Below are 14,935 nucleotides of genomic sequence, written 5' to 3'. Positions count from 1 at the left end.
TTAAACATTCAAATGATAATTTATTCAAACAAATTCGAAATTAACCTGAATTATTTTTTTATCAACTCATTCTATTAAATATAATAAACACAATAGCACATAACACCGAAAGAAGATTGGAAATACGATATCGGGAATATGTTTCAACAGAGCACGTTTGAAAGAATTTGTATTAACTCACACCATTTAGTATATGATTCTTTGTGTAATGTCATATTACAAATACACAAAGTAATTAAAAAAATTTATTTTATTCTTCGTCCCACTTCATAAAATGTCAATTAAAAATATGTGCAGCTGAAAATGAATCAAATCGTTTAATTAGTGTTTAATTCATTGTATGTTATCTTATTTTATATACTACTTAAATTGAATGATGAATAAATAGGATACTGATCAGTCATTCTTAATTCTTAAAGAGAAATAAATGTCCAATTTAAATTACTAACTAGTGTCACGCCCATGCGATGGACGGGTCATTTTAATTTCTTCATATTTATTTCATTATGCGAAATAAAAGTTGTGAAATGATAAACAAAAGAATATCCTCTTACTTTGGATTATACTTTTACAATCACATTAACCCCACATAGCCACAAGAGTGCGTTTAAATGCTACATTTTCTTAAAAATGTCAATACGATCACATTAAAATTTCAACACATATTTGTGTTGACATTTTAATAAACTGTCTTGACATTTAAATATCAGACTTAAAATTAAAAAACATTTTAAATCTGTGAAAATATGAATTAACCGTTGAGTTATAACTGCAGGAGCAAGTTTACGTTGCAATAATTTAATATTGCACTGGTGAGACACTTTCTAGTCGAGATTCATTTCATTGCAATATAGCGACCCAAAAATAATCAATAAGTACCTTCATTTTATCATTAACCACGATTATGGGATAAAATTCTGAATATATGTAATCAAAATAATCCATAAATATATATTAAAAGATACCTAAAGATCAACATCATCGGCAACAACAAATATAATATGATACTTGATAAGATGCCAACCAAAATATAAAATTAAATAGAGTGATGGACGAATTACCGATAGCAAAAAATAATGAACAATCGAGAAACCAATTAGTAAATGAACAAATCAAGAAACAAATTATTATTACTATTGTTGAATCTTTATTTCAATACACTAGTAAATCTATTTGGAGATTTTGTTTATAAGACCAATTATTACTTCATAAATTGTTTTAGATTTGAATGTTGAAGTTTTATTAATTTGAATGCTATGAACAAGATTTGATTATGATGAAGTTTTATTGTTTTGGGCTTTTTTTAAATAGTTGAACACTTGAATTGTTATTTTAAATATTTTGGACACAATAGGTTTTTTTTCGGTATACCGTTACCGTTACCATACCGTTATTACGGTATACCGTACCGTTTTTCGGTATACCGTTAAAAACGGTATACTGAAACACGGTACGGTATACCGTAATAACGGTATGGTAACCGTTATCAAAAAATATCATACCGAATTTCCGGTATACCGAAAATTCGGTACGGTATCGGTAATGAATTTTTTCATACCGTACTCTCCGGTACGGTATGCGGTATGGCACGGTCGGTACGGTATACCGTACCGACCCATCCCTAGTTAGTCTTAGAGCATCTCCAATGGCGGACGTTCGTCCGCCATTGTGGCGTGGAAGGTAGGATACGGACGTCCCGTAAGGACGTCGGATGTCCTCGGACGTGCGGGCGACGGGCGGGCGGACGTCCGCCATTGTGGTGTGGGTCGGACGTCCCGGTCGGACATCCGGTATTAAATTTTTTTTTTTTTTAAAAACTCTATATATACGGCTCGTTGCCCGTCATTTCATTCACACCACTTGTGTTAACAAGTTTCTCTCTTCTTTTACTACAAATTTCATTTCTACTTAATGGAGAACGACAGAACCTCCCCCGACACGGACGGCGAGGAGTGAGCCGAGTCAAAAATTTTATTATGTAATTTTTTCTTTTTTATTATGTAATTTTTTTTCTTTTTTTTATGTAATTTTTTTTAATGAAGCATTTGCAATTTTCCCGCATTCCGTATCAAAATTATAATTCCGTTATATATATTTGTGAATTTGTGATTTTTTTTATTGCGGGAAGTCCTAGTGGGAAGAGCGATGGAAAGGGCGGATTGTGAGGGGGATATCCTAGTGACGTGGCAGTGGGATGAGAAGTCCTAGTGAAATAGCAGAAGGTGTTTTTGGAAGTCTTAGTGGATGTCCGAGTGGGACATCCGCCCACCTGAGATGCTCTTAGCTCATTAGCTCTTTTTCCCCAATTCTCCCAATTTGTGTAATTCTCCCAATTTGTGTAATTCTCTCTCTGTAATTCAATTCAAGAAAGTGTTCTTCAATCTTGTTCATTCCTCCAAATATTCATCATCTCCGATTAAAGATAAGAAGATAATAAAAAGCTAAAAAAATTTCATGGACAGAGGAAGTACTTTTATCAAGATAGAGCTGAGGAAGTATTTTTATGAAGATAGAGCTGCTGAAGCATGATATTTAAAGTCAGTTATCTATAGCCCCACTCTTCATACATTCTCGGTTACTTGTATCGAAACTATAGAACTCCAATCGCAAATAGGAGTCTGAACTGAATCTCTCTTATCGCAAAGGATACTCTCAACCTCAAATAGTAACTTTTAACAAGTTAAATGATAGGAAAATTTTACAAAAACCAAAAAGCTTAAAATTGAGTATAAATTTTGAAATGGTACAATTTAGTTTTGAAGAACAGTCTTTTGTTACGTTAACGTCGGAAAATCCAAATTCCACATCACTACCAATTCGACCCATGACAATAAATTACTAATATTGACTAGTAGTAAATCCAATACTTTCCCATAGGGGAATAATTTCTAAATAAAATTCAAAGTAGAAATTGTTCGAATCAAATCTGAGATAAATTAAAAGATTCATTCAAATTTCAACACAAGCAAAGCATAAGATCTAAGAGAAACTGTAACAATCAAATTGAGCCTAACAAATTTCAGAAACACTGAAATCCCTAAATTCTAGCAAATAGGCCATTTACAACCATTTCTAAGATCTCAGCCGCCAAAGCCGTAGAGAGTACGGCCCTGCCTTTTCAGAGCATACACAACATCCATAGCGGTGACAGTTTTCCGGCGAGCGTGCTCGGTGTAGGTGACGGCATCACGGATCACATTCTCCAAAAAGATTTTAAGAACGCCGCGAGTCTCCTCGTATATAAGGCCGCTGATGCGCTTCACACCACCACGGCGAGCCAGACGGCGGATAGCCGGCTTTGTGATCCCCTGAATGTTATCTCTCAGCACCTTGCGGTGGCGCTTTGCTCCGCCCTTTCCCAAACCCTTGCCTCCTTTGCCGCGCCCAGACATTTTGTTGAAGCTGAAGAAAGGATTAGTATTTTTTTTTTTCAATTTGGTTTTGGGCGAAAAATGGATGCGTCTTTATAAGAGACGGCAGGAGTTGGAGATTACTGAAAGCCGTTGGATTTGAGATTTTGGGAACGGCTAGAGATGGTTATCCGTGTTAAGATTGTTGGGCTTTTTGGGACCGTAGATAACTGATGAATCAGCGGTGGAGGATTGACAGATGAATGCTTGGTGCGGATTGTGTTTTTTTAATGTGACTGAAAATAGTAATGTAGTACCGGGTCGAATTGGCCCTTTTCCGACCCGGGTCCTACCTATCAATTCAAATTATTTAATCGGAAAAATTAGTAAGCTGAAGCCAACGTCTGTTATTTGCTTTTAGACCATCCGCAATGGGCGGACGATGGCACGTCCGATGGCGCGCATCGTCCGCGCCATTCATCATCCGCCCCCACTGTGGGTGTGTGGCATAGGCCGCGGACGATAGTCGCGGCCTATGCTTCGGGCGCGACTTAAACTGCGGACGATAGCCATCGTCCGCGCCATTGTCCGCCTCATTGCGGACGCAACGGACGATGGTCGCGGACGATGGCCATCGTCCGCGACATCGTCCGCCCCATTGTGAAGGCCACGGACGATGGCACGCGGTTTCGTTTTTTTATATAAATCTCGTTTCTCATTCAGTTGTGCATACGAACATATCGACCATAGGGCGCCCACTGCAGATGGAGAAGGGGGAGGATAAAAATGCTGACGTGGCGCGCCCTAGGGCGCCCCACTGCTGACGGTCTTAGTTGTAATATTTCTATTATTGATGTGCATTAGTTCATATAATATGTATATATGGAGGAATAATATGCTTCATACAATATGTATATATATATGGAGGAATGATATGCTTCCTTCATACATTAGGTGAGCTTTTTATATGAGCATCACTCTTATTTAGCATATATTTAGCGTTATTCATTTCGATTTATATACTACTCCCTCCGTTCCGTAGTAGTGAAGTCATTTTGCCATTTTGGTACGTTTCATAGTAGTGGAGTCATTTCTATTTTTTAGTAAAAATAACACATTTCTTCTCAGTTACTTTACTCTCTCTTACTTTATTCTCTCCACATCTCTCTACTTTTTTTTCATTCTTTATTTTTTCTTTACATAACTCACTTAACATAATTTTTTCTTAATATACGTGCCAGAAATAAATGTCTCCACTACTATGGAAGAGAGGGAGTATTTAGTTTGTTTCTAATACATTAAAAAATGTTATTGAAATTATTAATTTCAAATCAAATCTTAATTTATTATTTTATTAATTTATTTGAAATTATAGAGAAAACGAACAAATCGAGCTTTGATTTTTATGAGTTTTATGAAATTAGAAATTTTAATAATATTTTTTAATGTATTAAAATTAAATTAAATATATAAATTGAAGTGAACAATGTTAAACGTGTATTAAACGAGAATAATGCTCAAATAAAGTATGTGGCATATCATTTATGCTAATTAATACTCCCTCCGTTTCTTCATAGTTGAGTCATTTTTCCATTTCGGGAAATTTCTTCATAGTTGAGTCATTTCCATATATAGTCATTATTTTCTCTTTCTTACTTTACTCTTTCTTACTTTTTTCTCTCTACTTTATTCACTTTCTACTTTATTTTCTCCACATTTTTCTCTCTCTTACTTATTTTATCTATTTATTCAACACACTCAACCTCCCTTTCTTAAACTCCGTGCCGAAAAGTTTCGCCTCAACTATGGTGAAACTGAGGGAGTATTTATTCAAGTATCCACGACTGCTTATTCTTTCTTCTTTTTTTCACTACTTTTTGAAGAATAGTTTTGTGTTGATAAGTGTAACATGTAAAATTAATTTAACTTATGAAACAGATTAATATGGAGAAATAACTCAAACTACATATTTGATTGATGAATAACAGTCGCATCGCATTACATATCAACAAGCCAACTCCATATTCTTGAAGAAATTACATTCCATGAAGCAAAATTACAGATCACACTTCACCAATAAAAGAGAGAACAAAATGGCTAAAAAAAAGGGAATGAATCTGCAACCACATGCTCGTTTACTGTACACAAAGGGCAAGCAGAGAGAATATTTCACCAGCATGTTGGGTTGGAATTATCCTTTCGTAGTCGGTCAAGAAGCACGCCCTGCAACCGCTTTCTCCACGTTCAGTGTGAGATAAAGAAACCCACCCATCGAGAGGCACAGAGCCACAACCATGATAACAAGCATTGCCTGAAATGATATAGATGTGCTTATAAAAAACACCACAGCAATTGAAGCGCTCTGCCACAGCTTCAGCTGAGCAAAAGCTCCTTCCTGCAACCACAACGAGGTATATCACTGGAGTCTCGCAGCACGTTGCAAAGATATGGTAATCATAGATACAATAATCCACGACAAGGAATACTATTCATTTAACAAGGGATGGAGGCAGTATATTTTGTTCAATCACTAAAATCATATCAACAAATGTGAACGAGAAAATTAGTACCAGATCATGTTTGAATAGAATTCCTAGCAACGCACTCAGCTGTGTGTTTAGCACTCCATCGCCAATTCCCCATAAGGCCCCTATCAGAAGCGGGAGAATCGTACCGAGGATGCCACTCACCACGCTACAAAATAAAAGATAGAAGCAAGTAAATATTCAGCAATAAAGTTTTATATCTGTATGTATCCCTCAGAAATGATTTAATGAACCTTGTTGAGAGAATCAACCTGTAGCTCAGCAGAAGCCAAAGCAGTACAATGAGCTGGATCAACATTCCACCCGAGACTATTATTGTGATCGATGAAAGACCGGATGTAAATCGACCAGCTGCAAGCGAACTCTGATAAAGGTTCCAGCAGGAGAACCAATCAAACCACCATCATATTAGAAAAGAAGATACTCCAATGCAAATGTGTCCGATAAAATGAATTCCAAATAGATCATGCTAGAATTGGATATGAACCAACAATCCTAGTGAAACTTACAATTGCATCAAAAACTCCATATATAGCCATAGCACCACCAACACCTTGTTCCCCGAGGACTGGGTTCACAATTTCTTTCGTGTATTCAGCCCTGAAAAAAAACCTTTATAAATGAACTGAAGAAGGGAAAAACAACAGTGAGATGTATGTTTATAAAACAAAATGAATGCTGAAATGATTCTTTCTGGCTCGTTACCAGACAAATGCTTGTTGTAGTCCTGAATATGCGATAAGTGGGATAACCAAGAGGATCCGTTTGTCGAATAATAGATTCAACATGGAAGATAATAAAGACCCTACTGAAGATGAAACGGTGTTGACAGAGTCTTCCAGTCTTTCGTCTTTACTGTTTCTCTTACTCAAAAAGCACATCAGAATTGTGCCTAAAGTCATGCTGATAAGAAATACGATTAGAAGCAGAGTTGTGCCACTGGTTGTTCCTCCCTGCAATATGTAGCGCTCAATAATTAATACTTACTCAGTGTATGAGAGTGATACAAAAAAGCTAGTACAATTTTGACGGATACTTTCTTTTCTTCACATAAATTCCTGGAATAATATACTAAAGCAGCTAGTGGTTCATGTCAACAGGAATTTTTCATGAACTCGTTATTCAGAGAGATAAGCTACCTCATGCATCATGGAAATACATAATGAGGCAAATAAAATTTGAATCTTTATCTGGATTCCTCCTTATCACAGGGACTTTCATTTCGTAATTTGAGATTGACTGACTTGGATAACAAGTAAATTGAGAGAAAGTATCTTGCTTCAAACCATGAAGTGTCAAAACTCAAAAATAATGAGTCTACTGCATACCTCTTCATCTCTTAATAAAGCAAGAGTGACAAGGTTCCCAACGAGCTGCAGAGCAAAAGGAAAAGAAAAGTTATCACTAACTGTTTTTGCTAAGAAACACTAACTGCTAATGATTCAAAAGAAAGCATTCTGCACCTGATGACATGCAAACATCCCCCAAAACTCTCCATTGAATTTCCCAATTACCGTACCTTCATGCAATTTGTAATCGTTTGCATGACTTGTAGCAGTAGATGTGAGATATGTCCCCTGATAGAGTAGAAAGTTAGCACATAACATGCAGATTGAGTTCAAAGCATCAAAAGATAGACAAAGCATCAAACCTGTCCAACCCATATTATAGAGGCAGCAAATCCCATGTATAGGGAAGCTGGCACCATAGTATACCTAGAAGGTGATCAGAAATATTCTAGATCAGTGACGAACATAAATGCATACATCTTGGAAGCTCTGTATTTATCATTGTCCATTACATCATTGCCAATATCATAAAATCCAGAAACCATTAGGTTATTAAAGAAAGAATGTGGAGTATAAGCTGGGTATGTGAATCAGAATTAGCATAATCCAGAACAGAAATGAGAACCTGTTGGAACAAAGTCTTTAATTTTCATTCTCTATAGATGAATCATGAAACAGAAAGAATACTGTCAAACCAAAAACTAAAGCAATTTCCCTCACAATTTTCTACCATGAAAGTGATCAAATAGCAAGTGAGAACTCAAATTTTCCACTTAAACCTAAATCCACATGCTAGTGCATTATCATTATCCAAAACAAATATTAGCAAAAAGTCAACCAAAACTATTAATCAATCAGCACTAAATCAGAGATATATACATACCAAGAGGGCTTCAAATTTGCTGCTATAAACAGCCAGTATCCAGTTGTACCAAGAATCAAAGCATTCTTTGATCCCATCTTCTTCACCACCATCGAAGCCACCAGCGAAAATATCGCAAACGAAACATACAATATCCCCAACGATATGGTGCCCATATCCCCTTCCTAAAAGAGCAAATGAAATGCATTTTCATCACAGAAACCTAAAATACATAATAAAAAGAGAAACAAATCATTGGAGGAAATTACAGTGTTGATGGTAGATTCCAAATTCTGCACAGCGCCATAAGCCAAGAAGATGAGGAGGAAAGCCCAGCAGAGTAAGTAAACATCTCTCCTGTGGTTGAGCGGTTGCGATGGAGCTTGTTCAGCAACGAGCGGACTCTCCTCGTCGGTAGCCATTGAAGCTAGTTCAGATCAGTGATTCAATATCGGTGGGCAATCACTGACACATAAATACACAGATGAATTTAACAAAAGGGGCTGAAAATGGGTTAGCCGGCGCCAATCAACAGAAGAAAAAGACACAAAATGTTGACGATATCGAAGATTCTGAATCTGAAAATAATTAACACAAAATGAGACGGCTATATATGTATGGACGATGGAGACAGCCGTGAGTGTAGTTTATTCTTGAATTCGGCCATATTAATTGGGGTCGCTTTGTTGCCTAGTCTTTGTCTGGTGTGCAGTCAGGCAATAATTCTGCATTCGCAACTGAACAAGAAACCATTTTTCAATTCTTCAATTCAACTGAACATGAATTAAGATCAATCAACATACTAAAAAATCCTCTTTCTTTACTTCATGTGGTTCGACCTTTTTTTGGTAGAGGGAACATCTTTTTTTTTCCGTGAACTTTGCATATTATTTTAGATGCATGAACTTTGAAAATATCATTTGAGGTCCATCAATTATAGATTAATATCATTTGAAGTACTTTTTACTATTTTCAAGTTTTTTTGGACAAAAATACCCTCAATACCTTAAAGTGTATATAATTTTAATAAATTTATCATATACTCATATTTTTTTATAAATATCTTTACAATATATTGTTGACAAATTTTCTAAATATAATTTGACCATAAATATTACTCCCTCCGTCCCAGACAATTCGTCCCAGTATTTCATTTTGGTCCGTCCCACATAATTTGTCCCACTTCAAACTTTCCATTTTTGGCAACAAATTACTCCACGCTTAATCCACTCTCGGCTACCCAAATTCAACTTCATTTCATCTCATTTTTCATTACTCCACCGATTCCTCTTCTTCCTCTTAATTACTGGTTCGCCTACCCCAATTGCACCATTTACTCCACTTCATTGCACCATTTACTCCATTTCATTGCACCATTTCGTCTCCTTCTCCACACAATCGATTCCCCTTCTTCATCCACAAACTCCCTCTGAAAATCCTAGATCTACAAAACGCCTCCACCGTTTTCATCCGCCTCCACACAAAATCGAACCCCATCAGGTCCAAATACTGGACCTACGCTTTCTGAAAACCCTAGATCTACGGCGATGGGTGATCATCCTGACTCTCCTCCTGGCATTTTATCGGCCGATCTGGACGATCTCGTCGTCCCAGAGACGCCGGAGTATATGTGGGGTTCCGCCTCCGCCATCGACGACTCTGTCGTCGCCGGAACCCTAGCTGAAACTGTTGTTCCCGAAACCCAACTGGAATCCTTCATTCCCGTTGATGTTTGGCCTTCTCAATCCGCCATCGATTACTTGGACTGTGGTTGCCCTTACTACGGGCAGCCACCACCTGCCTACTATGGTCCACCAGCCACCCCCTCCGATGGTCCACCAGCCACACCCTCCGATCCAACTGAAGCCTCTCCCGTCGTGTATTCGGACTTTGAGAGACAGATGCTTGACATTTTGCTGCCTGGTTTTTTAGATTTAATCTAAATATATTGTCACTCACTGTTGTTGTTTTGTTGGGTTGGGTTAGAGGCTGTGGTTTTTTTTGTAGGGTTTGGAGGCTGGTGGTTTGTTGGTATGGGTTTGTTGGAGGCTGGTGGTTTGTTGGTATGGGTTTGGAGGCTGTGGTTTGTTGGTATGGGTTTGGAGGCTGTGGTTTGTTGGTCTGTGTTGGAGGCTGGTGGTTTGTTGGTCTGTGTTGGAGGCTGGTGGTTTGTTGGTATGTGTTGGAGGCTGTGGTTGTTTTTGTAGGGTGGAGGCTGTAGTTTGTTGGTATGGGTTGGAGGTTTGATGTTGTGTTGGCTGCTGTGGTTTCATTTGTTGATTGAATGTTGCTGTTTATTGTGTTGATCATACCCTACCCTATGATGATTTGCAGTGTGTTGTTATTATAGATATATGTTGATTATTAAGCCACCCATCTTGTTTGGTTAGGAGGCTTATTTGTGAGTTGATATAAACAGCAATATCTGAGGGAAATAAAAACCACACACTGACTTTACAACAGCCACCCCTTTACATGGTTAGGAGGTTGTTTTGGTAGTTATGCAGTCCTATGATGACAATGTTCTGAGGGATTAGGATTTTAGAAGCCACCCCTACACATGTAGGTTTGGAGGCTTTACAAAAGTGTACAAAAAACAGTTAATAGCATAAGCCACACCTAATCTTGAGGCTTCCACAGTCACCTGCCAAAAAATGTTCCCTACCTTACTGATCTTAGAACCCTACAGCTGTACTGATATTTGAGATGTCATATGAGTTGATCTCATTATGTTCAGGCTGTTGGAGGTAAGTCACTGCAGCCTTCACTATATGTTCTTCAACCTCCAATGTCTTTGGCAGTATCCCCAGCCTTGTCAACCTTTCTTTGTTAATGTGTGGAGTTTTGTATCCATTCCCCCCATTCCCCCCTTCCTCCTTCAAAATCTCAGTTAAACATCCTTGAAGAGTCAGAAAAACATTGTTCAATGTTCCTGCACTAAGTTCATCAAAGGCTGCTTGCACATTAGCCACTAACTCATCCACTCCCCTAGCCAATTTGTCATCCTGTATTGACTGGATGGCCCTGAAAAATCCTAAGTCCAAGACATTACAATCAGGAGAGTTAGATGGTTGGCAAATGATATGGAATCTGAACCCATCTGTGTTTGCAACTGACTGAAATTCTGCATCATTATGCATGATGTGAGGTCTATCATTGTCTTGTTGGATGAATATGTCCTTGCTTATGTTATTTGGCCATTTAACCTTGATTGCTGGTATGATCTGCATCATTATCTAAGTGTGTGAGGTGTGCAGTATGATTAGATACAGTTTGACATGAAAAATGGATGCAAAAATAGTGTACCTTATGAATAAGGCATTCTCTCATTACATCCTTGTTCACTGATTGAATGGGCTTGGTCTCCAAGGTGCCTCTTGGCCTGTTCTTTGATTTTCTCATTGCTGGCTCTTGTCTTGTGAATGGCAAGATGGCTATTTTTCCATCGAATATGACATTTCCACTGTCTCCAAAGTATGGTCTACACACTGCACACATAAACATCACCTTTGTGATGAACCTCTTTGACTTGCATGCCCTATATGGTTCTTCCTCATCTGGCAGCAGGTAATATCTATCCGTAGTCTTTGTCACGAAAAACCATTTTTCATCTATATGCACTACGTTGTGCATTGAGTGGTATTTGAGCATACCATTGTTAACAACATGTTGCACATGAGTTAAGGCCCATTTCATTCTTGAGACCTTGTTTACGGCAGTAAGCACCGGCTTAACAGCATTTGTGTGTGGCCTCAAGGCTCCACACTTCACCATTCGGCCTACTGTGCTCTTACTTAAATCTAGCTTGAAAGCCATTTTGCGGATGGTAGATCTTTCAAGGACAGAAAGAGATCTTACCCTGTTTTGATCTAGCTTAATTGAATCATTGCGCTTGAAGCCTTTAACGCGGTCTTTTATGCTCACAGGTTCACCACGTTGGATTTGCTTGCTGGCCTCTGCCCAGATTCGATGGACTGTCTTCCTACTCACTCCAAAGTCCTTGGCTGTTTTGACAAAACCTCCGTATGGTATTTTACCTAAGCGGCTTCCTTGTAGCATGCTTTGTGCTATCAGATTCTTGGTGTCCACTCCTATGATTCGCGAGGCTTTATCTCCGGCTATGTCTCCGGCCGTCTCTCCGACAGTTTCTCCAGCAGCAGAATCCATAGCCCTATGATGAAAATTTTCTGAGGGCAATACTTCTAAAACTCTCCTTTATTGTGTAGGTAGTCCTTTTGTAGGTAGTGGTAGTTGGTATGGGTTGCTACTAAGTTCCCTCCTAAAAATTTGCATCTTGGCATTTCCCTCCCAAAAACATTCTATGTGTACTTTGATTAAAATCTGAATGTTGTATGTTGTGGAGTTGAATGAAAAAAGAAATTGAGCAGCATGTTCGAATTTGTTAAATGCACAGGTTGTCAATTTTTTTACCAGCTTGTTTATGTAAGTTTGCCAAGCATTTTTCAATACTGCCAAGTAATCCACATTAATTAAAAATTAAACATTGAATCTAAATTTTTAATTTTACTCAAATTAAAACGAATTCAGGTTTTACATGAAATTGGCAATGAAAAAGTAACAAGGTGGGGTCCATTTTAACTACCTACTTCATTTAAATCAAAGTCAAACAAACATTTCTTAAAACCCGTGCCCGGTCAAACTGACCCCAATTATCTGGGACGGAGGGAGTATCACTTAATTTTGTGACATACAAGTAAAATTGCTTCTTCAATTTTTTATATTAATTTTTTAAAAATTGAATAAAGAAATTTTCTTTAATAATAAAAAATTGAATAAAGATCTTTTCTTGCATGTCACAAAATTAAATGATAATATTGAAGGTCAAATTATATTTAGAAAATTTGTCAACAATATATTGTAAAGATATTTATAAAAAAATAGGAGTATATGATAAATTTATTAAAAATATACATTCTTTAAGGTATTGAGGGTATTTTCATCCAAATAAACTTGGAAATAGTAAAAAGTACTTCAAATGATATTAACTCATAGTTGGTAGACCTTAAATGATATTTTCAAAGTTTACGGACCTAAAATGATACTTTAGTAAAGTTCGTGAACCAAAAAAGATGTTCCCTCTTTTTGGTAATATGGATTCTTTAAAACTCTTTTTGAGTCTCCTAGGTTTGGGATCAATTTTGGGTTGTTATTCCTTTGAAGAAGTGCAACAGTTCGTTGATATTTTCGTCGCTTTTTACTCGTAATTATATTTGTGTATAATTTTAATAAATTTTGTCTCTAGAGTCTAAGTACACAATTTTACTATTTTCTGATTTTTTTTCCTAAAATTGGTTTTTTTTTAAATACATGAACTTTTTTAAATTAAATAAGGGGATTTGCTTATAAGGTGAGTGTTATATTGTTAGCTCAATACTTAATTGCTAATTATAACTAAATAATAGTCATTAGATATTTAAATTAAGGGCATAGATCATTAGCCCAAAACATTAATACGATTAACAAAAAACGTCAATAAGGGTATTAAGGTCAATTTACAACAAATTAGTTGTAACTAACTTTTAAAAAATATCTCATAACTTTAAAACGCATATAACTTTCTCGATTTACATTATTTTTTCGTACAACATATATCAAATTAAACATAATTAAACATAATTTCATAAGGATTTTTTCGCATATAATTTGCATATGTTCCGATGTCAAAATTTAAAAAAAAATAAAAAAATTTCAATTTTTTTGTAAGCAACAAATGTCAACATGATATATAAAATATGTCAGTATGAATTGTATTCAATGTCGAACTCATTTTAAAGATAGAACTAGATGAACAAATCTCATCTACCCGTTAGTGGAATCTAACAGTCCAATATTATCAATTAAATTTGATTTTTTTAATTCAATTAATCTTACAAAAGGGTTGTTTAGGAACTCCACTAGTCACGCAGTTATTTTGGTAACTTAATTCATGCAACTTAATTATGGAAAATATATCTGCATCTTTTTTATGTGAATCACGAATTCACGATCATTTGGAATTGAATCACCAATCTCTCTACATAAATTAAATCTGCAATTTCACCCGGTCACAATATTCAACTATAGTCTCTACTTCTTGCTATTTGTTATAGATTGATTTGGTTGTATGGATTCTTCAAAACACCATTACGCCTAGGACGCAAATCACCAGAACATCAATGGACAACTCGGGCAATTATTCTCCCACAATTGAATATTCTCCGGAAGCAGCAAACGTACTTGGAACTACTTCTACAGAAAATATTAACGACAATCATGAGACAATATTCGATGAGTTACAATCTCCAGTTGGTGGCTCGCTTTTTGATTCTGATTCCGAATCTTCCGAAGGCGATCCAGGTCAGTTATATCGATTTTAATCAAGTTTGTTATGATATCATGTTTTTTGAATGCTTATTTTAGTGATTGGTGTATTGATTTATTCTTTTGTTCGTAGCAGTGAATTATTTTTCATATTGAATGAAACTTTTTATCGTCGTAATGAACTAGTTTTCATTTTGTATGAAGTGTGTTATTCTATTCAAAATCTGTTTATCATCTCTGATTTATTATTATTTTTCGCTTAGTTTTAATTAATGTGTTTTTTATGCGGTTGGGATGAAACCTTTTAGCTATTTTATGTTAATAAAAACATTATTATGTGTTAGTCTTATGAAAGCTTTTAGTTAATAATGTGAATATTTATTTTGTGTTTTTATATATTGTCCTTGAATGTCCTCCCCAAATGGTTCAGGAAGACGGCCTCTCACACGCCTTGAGCAAGCTATGAAGTTGAAGGCGAAGACAGGTGGTAAATGTGCCGAATGCGGCCAGGTTGGTAACCATGATGCCAGAAATTGCTAAAAGATTAAGGAGCAGCACAAAAAAAAA

General features: G+C 36.5%; 3 protein-coding genes across 3 annotated transcripts; all 3 read right to left on the bottom strand.

The window, feature by feature from the left end:
• Positions 1–2,927: 2,927 nt before the first annotated feature.
• On the bottom strand, positions 2,928–3,445 carry LOC121748684 (histone H4). The gene has a single exon (XM_042143176.1). The coding sequence runs from the start codon at positions 3,390–3,392 to the stop codon at positions 3,081–3,083; it is 312 nt and encodes a 103-aa protein (XP_041999110.1). The 5' UTR covers positions 3,393–3,445; the 3' UTR covers positions 2,928–3,080.
• Positions 3,446–5,303: 1,858 nt separating this feature from the next.
• LOC121748675 (UNC93-like protein 3) lies at positions 5,304–8,867 on the bottom strand. The gene is made up of 10 exons (XM_042143164.1): positions 8,317–8,867; positions 8,069–8,232; positions 7,548–7,611; positions 7,360–7,473; positions 7,225–7,269; positions 6,602–6,849; positions 6,406–6,496; positions 6,148–6,260; positions 5,921–6,044; positions 5,304–5,745 (listed from the first exon to the last, which is right to left on the bottom strand). The coding sequence occupies exons 1-10, from the start codon at positions 8,467–8,469 to the stop codon at positions 5,560–5,562; spliced, it is 1,302 nt and encodes a 433-aa protein (XP_041999098.1). The 5' UTR covers positions 8,470–8,867; the 3' UTR covers positions 5,304–5,559.
• A 1,855-nt stretch (positions 8,868–10,722) lies between these two features.
• Positions 10,723–12,214, bottom strand: LOC121781707. The gene is made up of 2 exons (XM_042179430.1): positions 11,354–12,214; positions 10,723–11,271 (listed from the first exon to the last, which is right to left on the bottom strand). The coding sequence occupies exons 1-2, from the start codon at positions 12,212–12,214 to the stop codon at positions 10,723–10,725; spliced, it is 1,410 nt and encodes a 469-aa protein (XP_042035364.1).
• Between the last annotated feature and the right edge of the window lie 2,721 nt (positions 12,215–14,935).

The sequence above is a fragment of the Salvia splendens genome, chromosome 1, assembly GCF_004379255.2.
Source record: "Salvia splendens isolate huo1 chromosome 1, SspV2, whole genome shotgun sequence".
Taxonomy (NCBI): domain Eukaryota; kingdom Viridiplantae; phylum Streptophyta; class Magnoliopsida; order Lamiales; family Lamiaceae; genus Salvia; species Salvia splendens.
Note: the sequence above shows the minus strand (reverse complement) of the source record. Positions and strands in the feature narration are given on the sequence as shown.